The sequence below is a fragment of the Sinocyclocheilus anshuiensis genome, unplaced genomic scaffold (assembly GCF_001515605.1).
Source record: "Sinocyclocheilus anshuiensis isolate Anshui unplaced genomic scaffold, SAMN03320099.WGS_v1.1 scaffold2047, whole genome shotgun sequence".
Taxonomy (NCBI): Eukaryota; Metazoa; Chordata; class Actinopteri; order Cypriniformes; family Cyprinidae; genus Sinocyclocheilus; species Sinocyclocheilus anshuiensis.
Window position 1 is genome coordinate 483,072 of NW_015554063.1, and position 24,033 is coordinate 507,104.

The 24,033-nt window shown below is 35.2% G+C and overlaps 1 protein-coding gene across 2 annotated transcripts in view; it reads right to left on the bottom strand.

Moving 5' to 3' along the window:
• Positions 1–496: 496 nt before the first annotated feature.
• The window catches only part of rgs7a (regulator of G protein signaling 7a), a 44,147-nt gene continuing 20,610 nt past the window's right edge, over positions 497–24,033 (bottom strand). The window contains exons 3-18 of one of the 2 annotated variants that reach the window (XM_016460572.1): positions 17,163–17,259; positions 14,583–14,633; positions 12,499–12,605; positions 12,069–12,120; positions 11,384–11,448; positions 10,546–10,622; positions 10,036–10,117; positions 7,945–8,019; positions 7,487–7,585; positions 6,020–6,081; positions 5,368–5,478; positions 5,152–5,277; positions 4,837–5,023; positions 4,625–4,714; positions 3,051–3,090; positions 1,102–1,162 (exon numbers count right to left, since the gene is read on the bottom strand). In XM_016460572.1, coding sequence (XP_016316058.1) covers positions 3,070–3,090; positions 4,625–4,714; positions 4,837–5,023; positions 5,152–5,277; positions 5,368–5,478; positions 6,020–6,081; positions 7,487–7,585; positions 7,945–8,019; positions 10,036–10,117; positions 10,546–10,622; positions 11,384–11,448; positions 12,069–12,120; positions 12,499–12,605; positions 14,583–14,633; positions 17,163–17,259 — 1,302 coding nt within the window. In that variant the 3' untranslated portion in view covers positions 1,102–1,162; positions 3,051–3,069. Of the gene's footprint in view, positions 1,163–3,050; positions 3,091–4,624; positions 4,715–4,836; positions 5,024–5,151; positions 5,278–5,367; positions 5,479–6,019; positions 6,082–7,486; positions 7,586–7,944; positions 8,020–10,035; positions 10,118–10,545; positions 10,623–11,383; positions 11,449–12,068; positions 12,121–12,498; positions 12,606–14,582; positions 14,634–17,162; positions 17,260–24,033 lie in introns of both variants that reach the window. The other variant, XM_016460571.1, reaches the window with a different exon arrangement.

The window sequence follows — 24,033 nt, forward strand, 5'->3', positions numbered from 1 at the left end:
AAAATAGTTTGAAACAGTTTTATTTATATGCAGATCAAAGTAGATAAAATAAACAAAAATGATCAGAATTACCATAAGCTAAAAAAAAGTGTAGGACCAGCAATTTAATGTCTTTTTTTAACAATTATTATTTGAATATTTATTATAATAACAATTTTTTTAACAATAAAAGTAATAATAATTTATTATAAATGATTACTTAAAAAATGTAATATAAATAAAATAATAAAAACATAAGTCCTGCTCTCTGACCACTGTGTATGTAAATATAATGAATAATAAAATCGCCAACAAGTATCACCTAAATTCAAAGTATTCTGGAGTTGTACCTTTTGTTTTGGCCCTTATATTAGTCTGGAAAGTGACAGAACAAATGGGATGAGCACATGATGCAAAACTCACACCTGCGTTCCTTTGCTCTTCCACTGCGTGACAGCTCTGACTAGTCATAAACAGTAGTACAGGTTGTACAGTGAAAGAGAAATCAGTGCATGACTTTCAGATAAAGGACTGACTTTAATACATCTTCAAGTAAAAGTGTTTACACATGGTATAAAAAAATAAACGGAGGGAGCCAACAAAGAACCGACGAGACAGATTGCAAGACCAGTCGCTTTCAGATATATCCCATGCGACTTCACATGTGCGCAAAAGCAAACGTGTGCTAAATCCTTTATAGTGCAATAAAATCAATGCAAAAAGAGATGAAAGTTGAGAAGGAAGAGATCATCTCTGTGTCTAAAGCTTCTCGATTTTACACAATGTGCCTACGCTGTTATATTTAACTGTGGTTATGACTTTAAATTTTCTGCTTTTGACATCATTTGATCGGTCTACAGTTGGAGACAGTCCTGACAGACAGAAGAGGAGAGAAGATAATTTTCCTCTTTTGAAAGACATTGCTGCATTTCCCAAATATTAGAAGTCCATGTCTAACTGTCTTAAAGACTGAAACTAGCAAGTAGCAAGTAGAAACTGATGTAAAAATTCAGTCTCTTGGACATGCATGTGATTTGGTCTGTTGTCCAGGCCAGGGTATTTGCGATCTGGACCAATCAGATGACAGAGATGAAGATGACAGCGTCCTCATCCTTGGTGGATTGTTTGAGGCTCAGCAAGATTGGACGACAGCAGGCAGCCTCTTCAGTATCAGAGATTTTCCCTGAAATACAAGACAAATGAGAAACAAAGAGAAAGACAAATGATTTTAAATGGAAATGGGCAGTAACAACAATAGACAAAACATCAGAAAATGGCTCCTTTCAGTGGGTCATTTACACAAATCTGTATCCTTACAGGAGCGTTATTTTAACACTGACACCTCATGACAACACACACAAAACAAACAACTTGAATTTCAGAGGGGTTGCATTACACGGAAAGTTCACCCAAAAATGAAAATTGTTATCATTTATGCACTGTCATGTTATTATGAAAATATAATAAATTAAATATTATAATATAATAAATTAAATATTATATTTTGGTCTGTTTCATATTTGAATCCATATCTGTTCAATATTTTAAAAAGTTTGGAGTTGGTAGGAGTTTTTTTTATGGAGTCTCTTATGCTCACCAAGGCTGGATTTATTTGATCAAAAATACAGTAAAAACAATAACATTTTGAAATATTATTACATTTTAAAATAACAATTTACTATTTTGATACAGTACCAGCCAAAAGTTTTTGAACAGTAATAAGATTTTTAATGTTTTTAAATAAGTCTCTTCTGCTCACCAAGCTTTTATTTGATATGAAGTACAGCAAAACAGTAAAATTCTAAAATATTTTTACAATTAAAATAACTGTTTTCTATTTGAATATATTTTAAAATGTAATTTATTCCTGTGATTTCAAAGCTGAATTTTTAGCATCATTGTCACATGATCCTTCACAAATCATTCTAATATTCTAATATTTGCTGCTTAAAAAAAAAAAAAAACGTATTATTATTATGTTGAAAACAGGTTTCGATGAATAGAAAGTTCAGAAGAACAGAACTGATCTGAAATAGAAATATTTTGTAACATTATAAATGTCTTTATCATCACTTTTCAAAAAAGTTGAATTTTGATAAATTCAAAGTATCCTTGCTAAATAAAATTATTCATTTCTATAATTTCTTTTAAAAAATTCTATTGACTCCAAGCTTTTGAATCGTATAGTGTATAATGTTACAAAAGCTTTTTATTTTAGATAAATGCTGATCTTTGGATCTTTCTATTCATCAAAGAAATCCTATTTCACCAAGAAATCCTGAAAAAAATGTACTCAACTGTTTTAAATATTAATAATAATAATAAATGTTTTTGAGCAGCAAATCAGCATACTAGAATAATTTCTGAAGGATCATGTGACACTGAAGACTGGAGTAATGATGCTGAAAATTTAGCTTTGAAATCACAGGAATAAATTACATTTTATAATATATTCAAATAGAAAGCAGTTATTTTAAATAGTAAAACTATTTCACAATATTACTGCTTTTGCTGTATTTTGGATCAAATAAATGCAGGCTTGGTGAGCAGAAGAGTATTCTTTAAAAAACATTAAAAATCGTACTGTTCAAAACCTTTTGACTGGTATTGTATATTTTAAAATGTAACTTATTTTTGTGATGATAAAACTGAATGTCTTTAGTGATCCTTCAGAGAAATCACTGATATTCTAATTTGGTGCTCAGAAAGCATTTTTATTATTATCACTGTTGAAAACAGTTGTGCTGCTTAATATTTTTGTGGAAACCTTGATATGAAAACTGGTAGAGTACAGTATAAAACAGACTTGGAATATCTCACAGTCAAATGGATGACTTATGATGCTTTGTGTTATTTTTGGAGCTCAATCTCCTCATTCACTTTAACTGTATGGAAAACAGCAGTCTGGACATTCTGCCAAACATCTCCATTTGTGTTGTATGGAAGAAAGAAATCTCCATTTTCATTTTTGGGTGATCTACTCCTTCAACAGAAACACCACATGTATCCTCGACTACTCAAACAAACGTGAACAGGAGCTACACATACAGGTAGAGGAAAAGCAGGGTTACCTGGAAGCAATGTATTCCTTCAAAACAAGTTCTTACTTTTCTGTGGACAAGATAGAGAAAAGTGAACAGGTACACATGTTGGCAGCTGTTGCAGCAAGATACCAAAATGCAAAGTCATGCAGAGAGTGACAAACCACAAGTAAACACTCAAGTTATCCCTTTTGGAACTGTCATGACAACATGATTTAACGTGACATTACAAGGTTTGGGGACAGGACAAAGCACCAGACAAGCTTCATCTGACCAGAGCTGCTGTCTGATTGGTCAGGTAAGCCATCATTAAGGGAGCGGGGCCACTACCACTTACCACATTACGAGTGAACTTTTCAAATGAGGTTCTGCGATCCTTTATGCTTCCCAACTTTAGTCAACGAGATGAAGAGTGAAAAAAGGGACTACAGCTTGGTGCATATAGGTTTTTATTAAGTATAATTAATATGCCCATCTATTTGTGTCAATTCAAATGAATCAGATTGATCAGAATTAATCACTTTCTTGAACTGCTGAATCACGGATTCATTTATATAACAAATATAATATTTCCCCAAATAATACAACATTATAATACTTCCGTTTTACTGCTGTTATTAAAATAACATTATAATCATAACAACTAACCCACATCATCCTATCCTACCCTAATCCCAAAATAAACTTTTTGTTATTCTAGAAAGTGTGTTCTTGCACTTAAAAACAGTCGGACAAAAGAGTGGAAAATAATGCAGGGTCTCAACACACATTTTTTAAAGTTGAGCTATTTTTCAATTAGGGCCCTAAAAACACGACTCTAATAGCATGTTCAATGCCGTGCAAATAAATCAAACAAACAAACAAACAATACACTGACTCCTATGTTCAATGATTTACAAAAATAATATGCCAGATTTGGGTCTTTTCTCAGCAAATACTTTTATATACGATTAATTTAAAGCATTATTGAAAGATAACTTCACATACACTACTGTTCAAAAGTTCAGAGTCAGTCAGATAAAAAAAAGAATACTTTTATTCAGCAAGGACACATAACATTGACAGTAAAAGTGACATTCAAATGAATTTCAAATAAATGCTGTGCTTTTGAACTTTCTATTCATCAAAGTATTTGTACTGTATTTTCCCCACAAAAATATTGAGCAGCAACTGTTCTCAACATCGATAACAAATGATTCTGAGCAACAAATCAGCATATTAGAATGACTTATGAAGAATCATGTGACACTGAAGAGTAATGGAGTAACTAAAGTAATGGCTGCTGAAAATTCAGCAGCAGGATTCAAATTCATATCACAGGATTAAATTGTTTTTTTTTAATTGGATTTTTAGGATTCTGAAAATTAATATCACAGGATAAAATTACATTTCTAAATATATCAAAATAGAAACGTTATTTTAAATTGTAATAATATTTCACAATATTACAGTTTTTGTGAGACACCTTTAAAAAATATATACAATTTTACTGACCCCGAACTTTTGAACAGTAGTATATCTGTATCAGGGCATTTTTAATGTATTCAAGATGAGTTACTCTGTACTGATTATGACTGTACGTCAAATTGCTTCAAATGTTTTACCTTTTTCTTAGCCTGCAGAAGCTCCTGGTAGGCACTGGATCTAATAAAACGGCTGTAAGAGTCACTCTTCATCAGCTTATAGATGTGTTCCTGGGACACACACATTTACAGTTCATTTGCATGTTCATAAACTAAATTGTATGGCTTGTTTTCATCAATTTTCATTAAAAAAACATAATCAGTGTAGCTGCTCAAAAACATACACTCCTCACCTGTGCATCCTCAAAAGCGTATCGTCCGGGGTCTTTGACGTTCTGTGTGGTTTTGTCATAGCTCTTCGAGTCAACGTTGATGGCACTGGGGGCTCCAGGAGCCAAAAACTCCTCCCAGATCTCCTGCACCCGTGTTGGCACCTCACGGATTGGCCTCCTCTTTAACTCCTGCACCGCCAGCCAAAATCTGAGTTTTGGATAACAACAGAGAATGAATTAAGAATGAAAAAGTAGTTGCTCAGTGGATCTGGAGGTTTTGTAGTACTGCTCACCTGCCAGCAGGGGGCATAAAGGGGAAGTGTACTGTAGGTGTACCTGAGGTTTTCCGAGCTAAATTCAGACTCCAGGAACTTGAGGAACTGCTCTCTCCCAACGGGATCTTTCAACACCTCGTCGATTCCAAAACCCCAGCGTCTAACTCTAGTCTGACCGGGTTCCTTACTGTTCACACATACACAACAAATTATACAATACAGTACACATTTATCTGTAATACAATAATAATATTCACTGTGTGTGTCTGAAACAGACCTGGCCTCCATCTCCCAGAGCGTTGTGTCATCTGATATCCAGGGGTTGGATGGATCAGGAGTGGACAGGAAGGGGTCATAGTCTGAATACTGTTCAGTATAACTCAGCAAACTACAAGAAAATCACAAAAACCAAGTAAGGGATAAAAAGAGGAAAGAAGAGAGGTAGAAAAAGGATGATAATTATTAGCATTAATTAAGTTTTTACTTAATTTTCATTATTTTATTATTAAATATTAGTACACGAAATGATTAGATAGGTTACATACATTACATATTTTTTAAAAAACATGGATATTACAGTGTACATTTAAGAAAACATTACATAATCTAATTATATCGACATAGCACACATTACTTTTAAGTAGTTACCTCCAACACTGATGGACATTTTATATTTTGATCTATAACTTGTTGCAAGTCGGTTTCATTATACGTTGCACTAAAATCTTCAAGATGTTGTGGCATTCTAATAGAGCCATTGATCTCACAGAGGGAGTAAATTTGAGGACGAGAAACAGAAACATGTTTGTCAGCATGAGTAATATCTACAGAGACCATTAAAGAGGTCGATAAGAAAATGTTTAAGCACTGTAGAATAATGAAGACCTGTGGATCGATCACAGCACAGACTCTCTCTCTCTCTGACTTACCTCTCTGCAACTTTGGACATTTTCAATCGATGTCTGTCTAACTGTGCTTGCCAAAACTTGATCTGGGAAGACAATTGTGGTAATAGTCAAGGTGAGTGTATGTAGGTATATGTGTGTGAAAACAGATGGCAAATGCAGCCATGGATGAACTAAACTTGGCAGTTTTCCACACAGCTGCCATAAAATAGCCAGCAGTAGTTAGCTGGTTATCCAAGCTGGTTAGGCTGGTCAGTTCTGTAGGGTTTCAAAAATGTTGACCACTTTTCTACAGTGGCCCTGCACATGCAATGTGGGAGGAAAACTAGATTTTGTGGCCATGAATTATAATTTGTTCCCACACACAATTAAAAAGAATACAGTAGTTCACCCAAAAATGAAAATTTGCTGAAAATCTAGTCACTCTCAGGCCATCCAAGATGTAGATGATTTTTTGTCTTCATCACAACAGATTTAGAGAAATTTAGCGTTACATCACTTGCTCACGAATGGACTGCAGTGAATGGGTGCCATTAGAAGGGGAGTTCAAACTGATAAAAACATCACCATATTCCACATAACTCGAGGCCATTAATTAATGTTTTGTGATGTGAAAAGCTGAGTGTTTGAAATAAATGCATCATTATTGTTTTAATAGTCTGTCCAATGTTGTCACTGACAACCACCAACAATCCACCAACATATTCACTTAGAACTGCTTGTAAACGGTGCTTGATCTCTGCATATTTCTCTCCTGATTCAGAGGAGATTACTGCTTCACTGGAGAAAGTGATATTATGGACTTAAGGCAATTAACAATTTGATTACAAATGTAATTACAAATATGCAGCCATGTGAATTATTGTAATGTTTCAGTATCAGTTGTTTGGATTCTCATTCTGACGGCACCCATTCACTGCAGAGGATCTATTGTTGAGCAAGTGATGTATTGCTAAATTTCTCCAGATCTCTTCTGATAAAGAAACAAACCCATTTACATCTTGGACGGCCTAAGGGTGTTATTTTCAGCAAGTATTTTATTTCATGGCCAAGAATTTATTCCTTCATTTCAGTTAAATTAAAGCCACACTGTACTATGTTCTATAATTTTAGTTAAATTGTGGATATGTTTTACTATTTTGTTTCCTCATTTTAATGGAGCTAAATCATAGTCACAATTCAACTAAAACAAGGGAATGAATTAGAACAACGTGGCCACGATTTTGCTATATAACAAATGAAGTTGTGAGAATTAATTCTTAATTTATGGCTATGGTATCTTCCCCCCCCCCCCCCCCAGATACAGAAAGCAAAACAACATATCAAATATGTAAAGCAAGCATAAAAGTTTGACAAAAAAAATTGTCACTATGGTAACACAAATCCCTGTAGTCTAGCAGAGATAGACTAAACTTTATCTGACATCAAGTTATCAAATAGAACACTCAAAAACTTAAATTCAAATACTCTGCCTATACAATCAGGTGTTACCTGTTCCCGAAGCTCTTCCTCGGTTGGTTGCTTGGTTTCAGGGGCGGGTGTGTGGGTGGGGCTATGGCTGCGAATGTCATTCTGAAGGCCGTACACAGACTGTGAAAATCATCAGAATAATTTACAACCATATTTAGATCAATTTAAAACAGGCTCAGATATCAGAGAGGAGATTTCTGTGTGATTGCATCAGTGACTGGGGATTTCACATGGGCAGCTGCGTGATTGCTGAGGTGAGCCGTTCTGGATTGCTAGGATTTGTGATTGGTGGATTGATTTAAGACTGATTCAGTATTCTGATTGGCTCAGTGGTTGATTGATTCATCAAATGCAGACGCTCAATGGTATAATGAGTGGAATAATTCTGCAGTGAATAATCACATGGTTTAGGATATTAAAACCTTGAGTAATTTGATTAAATGCTGGATTTCCTGCAGTGCTAGTGGGTTTTGTGTTACCTTTCTTGTTTTGTGAGGGTTCTTCATTCTGGATGATTTCTTTATGTCCACTTCTGTTGTGTTCACACACCCTGGCTGAAACACACACACATACACACACTTTGTCAATATAACTGTCAATTCTCTAGATGACCTATAGTTTATGGTTGCCAGGCAACCGTGTTGCTTTGACTGTAAACCACCTGACGCAGTGCACCTAACCAGCAAAATCCCTCCTGTTTTGGGAAACTGAGATGATATTTTAAAAAAGGCATGGAACTGTCAATCAAATGGTTTCCTGCTGGTTAGACTCAATGTTTACACTCTCCAGTATAAGATGAACTTTAGATCCAGGCCTCTAATGTATGTTGGAGAGAGAACGAAAACAGCCTCAGGACACTTAGAGTTCTGCAATAAACTCCATTTGGACCTGTACTGGCTAAATATGAACAAGAACTGCAGCATCTCGCTATTGCACATCAGCTTGAAAGATCGAGCCAAGTTAGCATGAAATTGCTAATGAGACGGATCAGCTCGGTGTAATTGAGGGAGAAATTGCTACTTCCTTCAAAACAAACAGCTCACAGACACACAAGTCATAAAGAGATACACACCAGGTGATTCACACATATAGACACTCAAAGCCGCAAGGACTGGTGCAATAATAATAATACTGTAAAACATATTGTTTAATGACTATTTAACATTGAAATGTAATGAAATTGCATAGTAGCGCCATAAGTTACGCTACTGTTGTACTTGTAATAAAACTGTAGAAACAATGGGTAAAAACACGAATAGCTTTAGACTTTCTTGATTAGATCAATATAATAACTATATTATAATTTATACATACTGTATATAAACTACAGGTTTTGAAACATACACATTTAAAAACTATAACTACCACAGATGAAATAAAAACAAAGTACATTTATACATTTTCTTAAAGGTCACATATTTTACACCTTTCTGGAGTTTTATTTTAGGTTTTGATGTCCTTAAAGGATTAGTTCACCCAAAAATTAAAATTAGCCCAGAAATTACTCACCCTCAAGTCATCCTAGGTGTATATGACTTTCTTCTTTCAGACGAATCCAGACGGAGTTATATTAAAAATTGTCTTTGATCTTTCAAGCTGTTTCATGGCACTCAGCGGGTGTTGCATGCATCAGTCCAAAATCAGTTAAATAAAAAGCGCCCATCCATAAAAAAAGTGTCTCACACGGCTCCGGGGGGTGAACAAAGGCCTTGTGTAGCAAATCGATGCGTTTTTGTAAGAATAATATCCATATTCAAAACGTAGTAATCACTTTAATCTAGCTTGCGCTCACTGTTGTACACTGAAAGCAGTTCTTGGCGGATGACGTATGAGGTCAGTGCTGCGCATGCGCCAGTGAGTCTTGTGAAAACCAGCGTTTGTTAACAGGAGCAAAGGAATGAAAGTTTCCTTACTTTAGCAAAGGAAAACCAGTCTCCTCTTGGCTTATATCGAAATCCTATGACATTTGGCGTTTGACCATATAACATTTCTACCAAAATACAATAGTTCTTACAGTATTAATATAATAAAACCATGGTTTTTAAGCTGTATTTCATGAATATGCTACAAAATGCTTTAATAGGAAATATGGAAAATGTGCTTCTTTGGGTAATAAAATAAACTAACAAAATAAAATAAACTGTTAAATCTAGTTTGTTTAAAAAATATTAAAATATAATATTTACAAAATATTTTGTATAACTGAATAAACTGCATTATGATAAATCAAACTGAAGAAATTTTAAAAGGATAGATCAGGTAGGAATAGCTCTTTAGGGGACAACCGCATATTTTCACTTTTTTACTTTGTAGAATATTGTCTAAGGGAATGAATGATATATGATTTTCAGAATGTGTGTTCAGTTTTATGACTAGCCGGTAATTCTTGAAGCACAGAGGCGATTCCATTAACTCAGGGGGGCTTCAACACTGTTATGTCATTCCTCTGCGAGGGAACAACTTCAAACACTCGAGAACAACAAAGAATAATTCTGAAGAAGAAAAGAGAATAGCTGCATTGTTCTTCCACAGACTTAGTCCAGCACTTAGACACACATACATTTACTCACCACTGGTCTGTGCACATCCCAGAAAGCCCTCTCCTGACTGTCCAGTATTTTCCTCTCAATTTTGTCTCTTTTCTTATCGACTCTGTACAGACAGAACACCAAGCCAAAACAATTAAAACATTTAACTTCCAAAAGAAAAAGCAAACATGCAATGAACCATGCAACTGAGCTGAAAAGTCATAAAGCTGCCTAATGTTTTGGCACTAAGAGGCACTATAGAATTACTTGGAACAACAGCAGAAGTGACTTATAAGACAAGTTCTGTGCAATCCAAGAACCATTTTACTGCACAATTTATGTCCAAGAGACTTTTAAAATCCATTAGCACAGACAACATAAGAACAACCAACAGCCTGACAGATATTTTAAGAGAACTGCCCATTAATATTTTAATTCTTACTATGTAAATAGTCACTTTCCTGTCTTCTGACTGGGTGGCTGGCTTTTACAAATGCACAACAAAAAATACATGACCTGATCATAATATATGAAAGACTGAAAGATACATACTTTGCTTGAGCCTCTGCTTGCATAAATATAAACTCCCATTTCCTGGCGAATGCCCGCTGTAGTCGTGCTAAACTCTCCTGAAAGAGAACAGAAGAACATTTTTAGATGACCAAAATGTAAAAAACTAAAAGCTTTTTTGTAGATAAAAACTAAAAAAAAAAAAAAACTTCTTTCTTCCAAAAAACTAAACTTACCTTAAGGTCAGTATAATAACTTCCCCCAAAAATTGGATAATTTTTGTGCTTTTTGATTGTTTTTGTAACTGACTGATCATAGGCCTCAATGATCTGAGCTGAGCACTGTCAAAATCATCCTTAACTAATATGTTTTCACCCAAAAACTGTTGCATAACCTCAGATCAATGAGGCCTAAGACCAATCAGTTCCAAATACAAAACCTGCACTAACTGAAAGAAAACAAGTTGTCAAACATGTATGGTGAAAATATAGCATTATGAGAGATTACAAGCATATTTTAAAAGGAAGGTCGACACCAAATTAGGTAAAGGATTTTCAACACAGCACAAGGGTTAACTTAATAATAGAAAAATGAAGAGGAGGCCCAATGATTACATGTTTACAGTTCAATATAAGAAAGACGTTGGTGGAAAGAGATCTATCTATGCAGGCCTACCAAATAGCTTACATGGATTATGCAAACAAAGCCTGACATTTAAAGCCCAGCTTGGATTAGGCCGACTTTCTTTTTAAAGATTGTCATTACCTTATCATCTTCCTAATATCTTCTATCTAATAATGTCTGAAGTACAAAGCCCGAGACGTGCATTGTTACAATTAAGAGAGAGAGAGGAGGGAGAAACAAAGAGAAGATTACTTACAGCTTCATAATCAGCAAGTTCCAGACGTGCTTTGTTCTGCATTGTTCTTTTGCACAAGTACACAGCTGCAGAGAGATGCCGAGAGGTGTGTGAAAAACACTGCTCACACACACCTCAGCAGTCCTCAGGGCTTTCAAATGAGTTGTACTAAAATATTTAGTAAACATTTAACATATTTCACACCAGCTTGTACTTAATCGCACCTGAGCGTTGCTTTGTTCTGATTGCTGAATTCAGAGCAAGCATAATTTACCTAACCCGAGGCACACTCATGCACACAATCATAATACAGGGTGATCGCAATTGTATTCATCGGTATTTGTTTGTAAAGTATATAATACTGCACAAAAATGCCCTTGCTGCAACCCTATTTTACATACAAATACCTATGAAAATGAATGAGATTAAAATACAGAACGCATATTACAAGTACAGTTCTCCTGTAAACATAGATATAATGTTGAGGATGAAGGATCAGGTTTAGTGACAACAAACGCATACACACGATCCAGCTGGAAGGATTTGATTATGTTGTGTTTATATAGGCTAGTCTTATTAAAGCTCACACACTCCTAACATTCCATGATCCAGCTGATCTCCAGCCATCTGGAGGATTTCATTAAATACATGTTCATATAGACCGTTCTCAGTAAGATACAGATAACAGATCCCGCACAAAACTCACCGTAGTCAGTGTTCTCGGGCTCCCAGCAGTTTGAGGGCCAAAAATACGGAGTCTGACCGATGAAAGAGTACAATATGAACTCAGTTTTTCCAAGCACATATACTTTTAAAGCTCAGTTTATATACAAAAATGAATAAGACACTTGCAGTTATTTTTAATGAAGATTTAGTCACATTTTACATTGATTACAGTGATTATTATATATTTACATTACAAAGTACTGATTAATTCTAATGAACAACATGAACTTAATGTGTAATTATTTGATGGAGCGATCAGTATCTGAGCTAGCTACTGTATTGCATGTTATTAGGCTGCTATATAATTAGCATGGAATAACATGCAATATATTTAGCATGGATGCTGTATTTTAAAGTGTTTCCAAATGTCCACTCTCTATTTTGCTCCTCAAATCAGCAAAACAACTGACCTGAAATCTGTAGAATGTGCCATCGTCTTTAAGAGTGAGCACATGGTCAGAGATGGGGAAGAAGTAGCCGTGAGCCGCCATCAGTGTGCCCAGATGAAGAGCCTCCACTAGAGGAACAAATAATGGGGTTTTTAGAAGTCCAAGTACGAAGTGACAACCTGCTCTAAAATTAAATGTACAAAACAAGGGGTATGAAATTTGAGCAGAATGTCAGAGACACTGGCTGTGATTCTGGAAATAAAATTTGCATTAACTGAACTATTGATGGAATTTTATATCTTGGTATTTGTTTTGTTTTTTTTGCAGGTTTTGGTGAAGGTAAATGTTAAGGACCAAATAAAGAAAATATTAGGAATAAATTGAAGGGAACACAATGCTTCAATATCATTCTCTGAATGTAAATGCCTAGGGAGCACACAATGAGTTGTATTAGCAACACTTCAAAGTTTGAAAATAAAATTTCCAACAATTCTAATTTTTAATTCATTATTTTAAAAAACACAATTCACTTAATTTTGCTCAGCTTATCTAGATTTCATTTACATTAGCATTTCAAGTAAATGTATCTTGCTCTAAAGAGTTTTGTAGATATTTGTATTGGAAAACAAAAATACTGAGGAAGATATTCATTTTCTGCAATGCATGCAAACATTAATGCCTCTATATATATATATTCAAATCTATAGGAAGTTTATTTTGTTCCCATTCTAATCTTATAATCTATACTTTAAGAAATTTAAATGATATTCCAAGATGTATGCTGTATGACCAGAGGAATATCTACTGCATCTACCACAGGAAGCATGGAAAAAACATTCTGCTACAACCAGCAGAACTGCAGAACCCATAGCAGAGGGAGTTAAGCATCAATAAATTATTATCTATTAAAGTTTTAAAATACAGTGTTTACTGTGAGTGTGCACCTTAGAGCATGTGTCTGTGCTGATTACAAATTAATATCCTTTTGCTTTCAAGGGTGCAGTATGCTTTTGCAGCTGTTGTTGTTTTGATGAGAGCTTCCCACCAGGCATGTTCACAAGGTAAATCCCACTAATCAGCAGTGTAGCAAAGAACTGAACAGAGAGAAACTTTTTTAAAGTTCTTACTTTTTATCTCTCCTTTGTTTCAGGCACAGTCTATTGAGTATACTGAGATGTTCAGTGCACTTATCTGGTTGCTCTTTTCCTGTCTGAGAAGAGCCCCCTATCACACACTTACTCACACACACCTGTCAAATCTGTCAGAGGGAATCTAAAGTAGATGGATATACACCATACTCAGAAACAAATCGAATCTCACCGCTGTGTAAAGAAAAAAAAATCTCTTTATCTTCTTTGCTTCTTCCGCAAAACCTACTCCATCTTCACAATACCTCAGACTACCACAGCAAATGCAAGAACAAATTAGCTTTTTGAGTAAATAAAACATTAGCTGCAATTAGTTGCAACAATACATGGGTTACGAACAAATATATTTTAATAATTTCAAAAATAATACATAATTTTAGTGAATGGTAGCTTGTGTTTTTTTTGTAGAAGAGTAGCTTGACTACTAATTGACACTAAAATACTTAATTTCACACTAAATTAATGTCAACATTTTATTCATGTTTAATTCAATTCAATTCAGTAATTTTTTGTGAAATTTACTAGCAATTTGTGAGTGAAAATTGTTTTTCAATGTAGTAGTGCATTGCTTGGCAAGCTACAGTTTCAAAGGAGTTTCTCCATTCTTGTTGCTGAAGACGCAGATGTGCGAAAGTGATCCAGCAGTTAGAACAAGTCTTTGGGAAACATAATCTTCTCTTTCAACGACTATCTGCTGTGTGTTACTGTAAAATGTCCTCCTCCCCTCCTCTTCTTCAATTAAAGGAGTAACAGGAGATGCTGACATTAGCTGTTTGCCAACTTATAATTATGAATATGCAAATCCTGAATATATTATCCTGTCAGCTGAAGCTATGATTTTGACTTTTATAAAAAGAGTGCATTTGAATGAATCAAAATAAGAGTAGATTTTTAATCTACGCACATCACAGCTGCAGCACTGTCAGCTAAAGAAAAGAAAGTAAAAGGCTGTGTCACCTTGGTCCTCGATACATAGATTCTTCAGCAGCCACTGCACAATGTCTGAACCTGGAAAAGAAGAAAAGAAGGCTGCTGTTCAAAATCTAACGAGATTGTGTGTCTCTTTTTAAAAAGATAAATGACAAATTGGCTACTCAAAAAATTCGAATCAAGTCTCAATAGTAGGGTCTACTAAGGAAAACCTGAAATGTGACATAAGAAAACTAAAAATATCTTCTTATTCATTCATTTTAGTTTTTAATTAAAAATCAGCAAAATGCTGTTTCATGGTTAGTAAGAAATGCTTTCAATTCACCTGCCATTAGAATTTGAGAAAAAAAAAGTTATTTTTGATCTCTACCATAAACTCATAATCAGTGTAAAAATGAGTTAAACCACACCACAGATGATAATGATAAAGATGAACGACAGAACTGCTGTTTTTTAGTCTTTGTGTCAACAGATGTATTGTCTGAGATATTGTCCATTCAGTATTTTCATTTTGACATTCTCTATTCTAGCTAAGCTTTATCTTTTATTCTTCATCTCCACTGCATCTATTCTTTTTGTCCACCACTTCCTAAAATTACAGTTCTTTCTTTAGTTTTTCTTTCTACATTTTCTCAGACTAATCCTTGTCTCTCTCTCTCTTGCTAAGCAGCATAACTGTATACATTTTGTTAAAGGTAAGTACAGCAGTTCTGGATGCTCCAAAGAGGATCTGAGTCTAGCAGAGCTCTGCTGCAGTATTTTGTGGATTAGCAGAATGGTATAATCTTCACCCCTGCACCCCTAAATCCCTATTTGTCCTCTTTCTGTCTGGCTCTTGAAGCAACCAAGAAGTCAACACCATGAACTAGTTAATGCATATCCACTTACAATACATGAATGCCTAGAGTAAGGTACACATCTCTATATAAATTATGACAAAAGTCTCATAATTGCTGTAAAAGGGAAAAAAATTCTGTCGGAGCACTGTTTTAAAAGTGAAGTGTGATTATTATATAGCTGTAATTATTAAAGCTTAATATTCAGAGTACACCGCTGGAAGATTGATATAAAAATCTTCACCTTTCAATGAATAGTTCACCCAAAAATAAAAATTAGCTGAAAATGTGCTCACCCTAAGGCCATCCAAGAAGTAGAGTAAGTTTGTTCCTTCACCTGAACAGATTTGGAGTAATTTAGCACTATTTAGCACATCACTTGCTCACCAATAGATCCTCTGCATTGAATGGGTGCCGTCAGAATGAGAGTTCAAACAGCTGATAAAAACTTCACAATAATCCACAAGTAATTGATAATTGTTAATTGATGGATTGGAGTCATGTGGATTACTTGTGGATTATTGTGAATTTTTTATCAGCTATTTGGATTCTCATTTTGACGGCACCCATTCACTGCAGAGGATCCATTGGTGAGCGAGTGATGTAATGCTAAATGTCTCCAAATCTGTTCTGATGAGGAAACAAATTCATCTACATCTTGAATGGGCTGAGGGTGAGTATATTTTCAGCTAATTTCAGCTATTCCTATAGGTATTACTAACCATTTTACAGTGAATAAAAAGGGTGTTTAATTTAATTTCAAAGTTTTGCATTCAAGTATTTAGTTTTCAACCTGGTCACTGCTAAATTAATAAACTGTGAACAAGTTCTTCTGAGAAAAATATTTCCGAGATACCCCTTACCGACCAATCAAATCCAGTATTTCCAAAATATGCACAGAGCCGCTATTGCCTCAGCCAATCAGCAATGAGAGGCGTGTCCCCAGAGACAGCAGAAGCCAAGAGCTTGAGAGACTTTTTAAAGCATAGAGAGGCAGAGACTGGGGTGTTAGAGCTTGAAGCTGGCCTTTTAATGAATCCTCCGGGAGACCGCAGTCAGAGGAACGAAAGAATATTCTTCTGAGAATTTCTCTCTTGCTTATTCATTCCTAATCCTGCTCTTCTAACATGGATTATGGCATATACAGGAGTATAACATTTGCACTCTTCTGATATGTAAATAGTGCAATCATTATCCAATAAAAAATTAAACATTCTAATTATTCTATTTAAATAAATAGAATAATTAATCTTTTTTGTAGTTTTCTTTAAAAAGATGTTAAATCAATATTCTTGGTTATGGACCACAGATAGAATACCACAAACAATAATTTCAACTCATCCCTTTGTTGAAAATTAACTGTAAAATGATGGTTTGTGGCAAATGACAGCATGCCACTGATGTGGTCCATAAACATTAGCTTGAAATTAAGCCAGAATATTCCATTAGCTACGTTTATAATGGCTGTTTCCGGCTGTTAGAATAACTATAATGAGTCAAATCTCCTGAACAGCCAATTCAAGCCCTGATCTTTATACCCAGAATTCATTGTGCTTCTCCACCAGAGCAATGCAGGCCAGAGACCTTTGATAGAGATCAGGCTATCAACAGAGATCAGTAAACGAAGGGCTCTGGTACTGGCGCTGCACTACAGAGTCCTGGCCGAGTTTTCATTGTGCTGGTCTTCAGGCTTGCTGTGGGGCACTGGCTCCTGCTGAATCCTGCTTTCTCAGCACCAGCAGTGTATATAAAACAGATGTAGGGGAATTACCAGAGAAGACACTGGGAATCTTGGATAGGAAACTCTTCACTGTACGGATAGGTATGCCGTTTTTTTCATCCTGCATCCTGCCAATCACATCCTCCATCTGAACAAGAGAGAGAAAGACACATTAGACTGAAGTAATGAAAACATATGTGCATGTTATTCTCCTGCAACACGGGACCGAAATAAGCATAAAAATCATTGTCAATATTCCATGAGGTGTAAAATATGATTTTTACTTTTTAATACAAATATTTTCATTGCAAATTTTAATTGCATCTAATGAAGCAAAAAACTTTATTTATACCTTATGATATAATATAATATAATATAATATAATATAATATAATAGCAAACAATATTTGTTTGCTAGATTTAACACTTCATAAATGAATTTATGCATGAATAAATAAAATGAATGAATAAAATAAAACATGGTCTCATACTTTTGGACCTCACTGTAACAACATAACATAACATATAACATAACATAACATAACATAACATAACATATAACATATAATATAATATAATATAATATAATATAATTGTTTGCTAGATTTAACACTTCATGAATTAATTTATGCATGAATACATAAATGAATGAATCATCCAATCAGGACTCAAACATCCTGAGTAATAGAGCCAATCAAAGTAAACCATGAGGCCACAGAGACCTGAGATGACAGCCCACAGGAGGCTTGTCAGAAGGATCCACTCAGCCTTCAGTAAATGAAGTCATTGAATATAAGAGTCCTATTTATTAGATAAAGAGATCACGTCACCCACTCATTGATCCGCTGACATTTGGACTGTTCTCGCGCCGAGCGTCTTGAGTTAACAAGGCGAGCAGCGTCTCCAGGGAACTCACACTCTGGACATATGACCGAGTACTTCACAGCTGCCAGTGACATCATTCCAGCGTAAGACCACATCGAAATCAGGTCAACGATACGCTCCCTGGAGATACCTGACATATGGAGGTGTGTGTGTGTGTGTGTACATATATGCAGAACGTGTTGTGAAAGTATATGAGCTTGTACACGTGAGTGTTTAGATAGATTGAGAGAGAGAGTGAGTTGTTGCAGTTTCCTCAAGGGGAGGCCCAGTAAACATGCAAAATTACAACAGTGGGCGCTGCACTGATGCGGAGTGTTTCTTCAGGCTGTAATGCCTTTGGAGAGAATCCTAACAGAAAACTTTGTTAAATTCCCTTGAAAGCCGTTATTATGACTCCAGAAATAGCTTTCTTTTTTAATATCTAGAAATGAAATGCTTTTGATGGCAGTTACTAACCACCTACAGTGCACACGCACTCACTGAGGGAGGTAGAATTGCACATACACTTTGTCGACAATGCAGACCGGGCTGGTGGGCAAACACTGAAGCGCTAATTTAAGGTAATGAGGGATCTGAGCATTCCACTCACATTCTCGACTGTAATAGAAACATTTTAGAGAGAAAGAGGAAGAGAGAGAGATAAAGATAAGCACATCTCAGCTGTATGGTGCAATGGTGTGTGATGATATGAAGTCCCAAAAGCCTCACTGGCATCAGCTGTACTACTGCAGCCAATCTGTGGCCTGGAATTCTTTTAAACCGACGCAGAGATTCATGGGTAAATTTAAACTCTTGACTTTAACTCCTGATTAAACTAAAATTAACTTCAGTGTGGAGGTGGCAGGCATACCAGTGACCAGTAAAATTAATCGTTTATTGAAAATGCTTTAAGTTATACACTGTGTAGTTGCTTTTGTGAATAAAAGATTTGGTTTTAATGGAACACAATATTAGGATTAATTCATCTAATGAATCATACATGCAAATATCTGCTGACAAAATCTACTTAGTAATATAAAATATACACTACTGTTCAAAAACAAACCATTAACTACGACTTTTGCCTTAATAAACTCCTAATTTGCTGATTATTAATAATTAGTAAGGTAGTTGTTAAGTTCAGGTATTGGGTAGGATTAGGGATGTAGAAAATGGTCATACAGAATATGGGCTTTATAAATACTAATAAACAGCCAATATGTTAATAATAGGCATGCTAAAAAGCAACTAGCTAATAGTGAGAATTGGAAGTGTTACCAAATTTTTTTCAAGATTACAGTAAATTTATCAAATGTGACAGTAAAGGCATTTACAATATTACAAACAATTTAAATTTCAAACAAATGCTGTTCATTTAAACTTCCTATTCATCAAAGAATCCTGAAAAGAAAAAAAAAAACGAATCATCGTTTCCACAAAATATTAAGCAGCACAACCATAGCACAACAGTGATAATAATAGGGAATGTTGCTTGGGCATCAAATAAACATATTTCATATGACATTGAATACTGGAGTAATGGCTGCTAAAAATCACTTTACAATCACAGGAATAAAGTACATTTTCAAATGTATTCAAATAGAAAACAAGTATTTTAAATTGTAATAATATTTCACAATATTACAGTTTTGATCAAATAAATGCAGCCTTGGTGAACATAAGAGATACTCCTTTTAAAAATATTTAAAAAATTCTTACTGACTATTAGAACAGAATTACAGTATAGCATTAAATAGACTTGTATTACAAAATAGCTTTTTTAAATAGCTAATAGTTAATTGACTGTAGTAACAGGTGGGCTCTGCTGATTGTGAATTGAAGGTGGTAAACATGAAGGTGGTAGCTCAAGCTTTCTACAGGAAAATCCCTGATTATGGAATATACATATGGTCAGTGTGCATGATTAATTGATAGTTCTAATATAACAAGCAGCAAACCTGAAACACTTCTCTCAAAACAAAATGTCCTCTGGCAGTATATCTCCAGGGATCACACATCTGTGGCTGCAGCCAATCACAGAACAGACTGATAAAGGCCAATAAGATCAGTTGCCCAGAAGAGAGATATCAAATGCAAATTGAGTCAAAGATCAAAGCGCTCCATGTGCACTACAAAACATTTTTTGATATTTTCTGATCATTGAAGTAAACATTAAACACATTAATAAACCCTGAGGCTAAAATGCTGGCTAAATAAATATAAAAAAAAAATTAATAAAATAAATAAATTCACACCAGAATCTGAAATGGTTTAAAGAGCAACTGAATGCATTTGACTTTTTTAATCCCGACTATAAATGCATTATTTGTGCTTGCAGTGAATTTGAGCAGACAGTAGCTGTCCCAATGCCTGCAATATACAGTATATACCACTTCACACACTTGGAAATTATGGCCAACTCAATTATTCATATACTAAATGACTTAAGCTTTGTCACTGACTCGTGGCAGACTGTGTCCTGTCCTCATTACTGACACATCTTAAAATATATTATATTAACAGTCCTTGCATACCAAAGTAATTGCCTCCTCATGTCCTATATGAAGACACTTCGACATTTATTTTGGGTCTGATCTCAACTGCACAGCAGTCGTCTGGTTTCAAACTCTTCAGTGAAGTACCATGATACTTCTTTGTTACTGTGCGCTAATAACATAACTATGGCAGCTTGAGACATAGAATAGAAAATCCGGATACAAAGCCAAGTATCTCTAATATCACAGCCGATATATAGCAAATGGCGATCACATCAAAGCATCCTTATTTATCAAGCACAAGAGTGCACTTACAAAAACAACAACAAAAGGCTTCATCAAAAATCTTCCATACCAGCTAATTAACAGAGACAGACACAAAGAAAAACACTCACACACATAATCACACCTCCTCTATGTTTAACCCTGCGACCCTGAGCTCTGATATCCCATGTGACACCACTTCTCTCTCTCTCTCTCTGCAGCAGACAGCTGGAGTGTAGGGCGCTGGTGACAGCACAAGTGTCTTTTCATGATTATTTTGCATCAGAGAAGAGAGGACGTCTTAGTGGTCGGATGTAGACAAGGTTATTGCAGGAAGACATGCATTTTAGATCTCTTCTGCTCACTCCCCCCCCCATCCCTCTCTCCCTGTCTCTCATTTTGCAGCCTCCCCCCTTTCTGTTTCCTAGGCAACCAGGGTGATGATGACATCATATACATATGTCAGCCTGGGAAGAGACAGAAAGAGAGAGATTTAGATGTCTTTAAGTGTGTGTGTAAGAGAAGTTAGAGAAAGGAAAACAGACAATAACAATAAACAAGATGTTCTTCCATATGAGTCATTCTACAGCTGCGGTGGCAGACACTGTCACTCACTTTAAGATGGTAAATAGTCAAATTGTAGTGTACGTACACTACTGTTCAAAGGGTCAGTAAGATTATTTATTTATTTTTTAAAGAAATTTGTACTTTTATTCAGCAAGGATACTTTAATTGGATTAAAAGTGACAGTAAAGACATTAATAACTGTTACAAGTTTTCTGTTTCAAATAAACACTATTCTATTGAACTTCCTATTCATTAACAGAACAACTTTTTCAACATGATAAAAAAATTTGGGAATCAGCATATTAGAATGATTTCTGAATGATCATGTGACACTGAAGACTAGAGTAATGATGCTGAATATTCAGTTAAATGTCATGTAAATTGCATTGTAAAACATATTAAAAAGAAAACAGTTATTTTAAATTGTCATAATATTTCACAATATTACTGTTTTTACTGAACATTTATCAAATATAAAACAATAAAAAAATCTTACCAACCCACATTTTTATACAGTGGTGTATATAGATAAAATGTTTTGAAAATCATTTTTGGAATATGTGACTGTATAATTACTATGAACAATTTGTTTAATTTCGTAGTCAATGGGAGCATGAAAATATGCATGATACTTTTCCATAATTCAGCTGAGTGAGATCTGATGTATTGCATTTGATGAGTTGATAAGTTAAACAGAAATAATCTATTTAATAATTTTGCTTGAACTTTTTAAAAGGACTCTTAACTTTAGGACATTAACTTTAAAAAAAAAAAGACCTTTTAAAGGTTGTTCCTTTGGCTAAAGGTCATGTGTGCTAAGGGGGTATGTGATTTTCTACATTATATATTTTTAAAGTACATAAAATCCATAAAAATCCCTAAATGATTAAAGCCACACTACTGCAGATTTTTTTGCTTAAAAATGGATGCAATTCCATTGAGGGAGTACATATTTGATGATTTGATGATTAACGGTAACCATGGGAAAGTGTCAAAACTGACAGAAAAAAAAACTTTTATGCTTTATTGGATAGGACAGTAGAGAAACGACAGGAAAGTTTTGGGTGGAGAGAGAGGGAAGCAGGATTGGCAAAGGACCTCGAGACGGGAATCGAACTCGGGTTGCCACAAGCACAGTTATACATTGCCGCACTAACCATGAGGCTATCAGTGCGGACATATCTTGCATTTTCACAGCACAGCTTTAATATGCAGTAGCTTAATAGTAGGTTAAAAGATTGAAAATTTTCAGTTTAAAAAAAAAAAAAGATGGAAATGCCCGATACTCAATTAATCTGTCAATGATTTGATTGATCAAGTAATTGTATAGTGTGCACAATGCTCAACTTCAAATAATGTATTTTTTGTGCTATTTATTGTGCACCATCCCCACCTGAGCAGTTCAAGCTTGAAGTACCACTTAAAATCCTACAAAGCCCTGGTCGCTACCACAGGCAATGCACTTCATCAAACCAAGTGGCACAGAATGAGTCAGGAGTCGTTCATACTGGACATGGCAAAACATAGTGCAGGGGTCTTTCAAAGTCGACCCACTTTAGAATGTCTTAAAAACACAGCACTTAGCAGAAGATACTAGAAAAACAGTGAAACTCACTGAATGTCTGCCTCGAACAGACAGACAAACTTCCATTGAGAGGCTTATGTTCAATGAATTGGATATAAAGAAAATATTTATTTCTAAAGTGTTTACAACATCTATTGATTGATTTATTTGTCTGCCACAGTCTAGTATATTGGAAAGAATGTCTGAAATATATTTCAGATGCTTTATGTCCTTTTAAAATAAGCTTGCCCTTCAGCAATTTACAACAAATACACAACCTTACTCTCTATATTTGGCCTTCCATCTTTCATCTTCCATCTGCGTGAGAGCAGAGACCTAAGGTATGAGCGCCCTTTCACAGAAAAATCACATGAATATTCAATACAGCATTACACATAATTGAATATTCAACATCAGAGAGTACTGCTCAGTTTTTCACTGAGAACATGATGTGGTTCTCAGCATAAGAGAGCACACTATCTGCTAAGAGAGATGACACCCACACACACCTAAAGTTTCCAACCGATTCAGTGGCTTTGAAGTCTTGCTCCAGTCCTGCTCACAAACACACACACAAAACACTGATTCACTCGCTTACACACCAACACATGCCGTACGCTCACACACAAAAAGGCCACACATTCTGTCATGAGAACACAAATGTGCACAAAACAAACAAACACTCACACACTCACTATCAAACGGGTAGGAGGACATTAATTCAGTGTTAAACTCGCCTGCGAGCTAAAATCAGACTGTTTATATGACCCTGATCCTTCCAATGTAGTGTCGTGCAACCCTTTCGTTCTCACATACACATGCACAAATGCGTGTACACAAAAAGGCAAACACATCCATGCTCATGCTATACACACATACCCTCTTTCCACTTTCTGTACACAATAAAGTGTTTTGTAAAAGACCATCCCAAAAGCTGCAGTGCATTCTCCATTATGCATAATATAAATCATATTTAGTAAGCTAATGCTTCACCCACACACACACACAGCTTGAGGATGCCCTTTAAAGGGTGCCACTGTATAACTCTCTCTCTCCCACACACACACAAACACAAGTTTCTGTCAGGGAGTTTTTCCTAACGGCGTCCTTCTCTTTGGACTAAAAATGCTGAACAGGTAAATGGTGATGTTTCACTTCCAAAAAAATA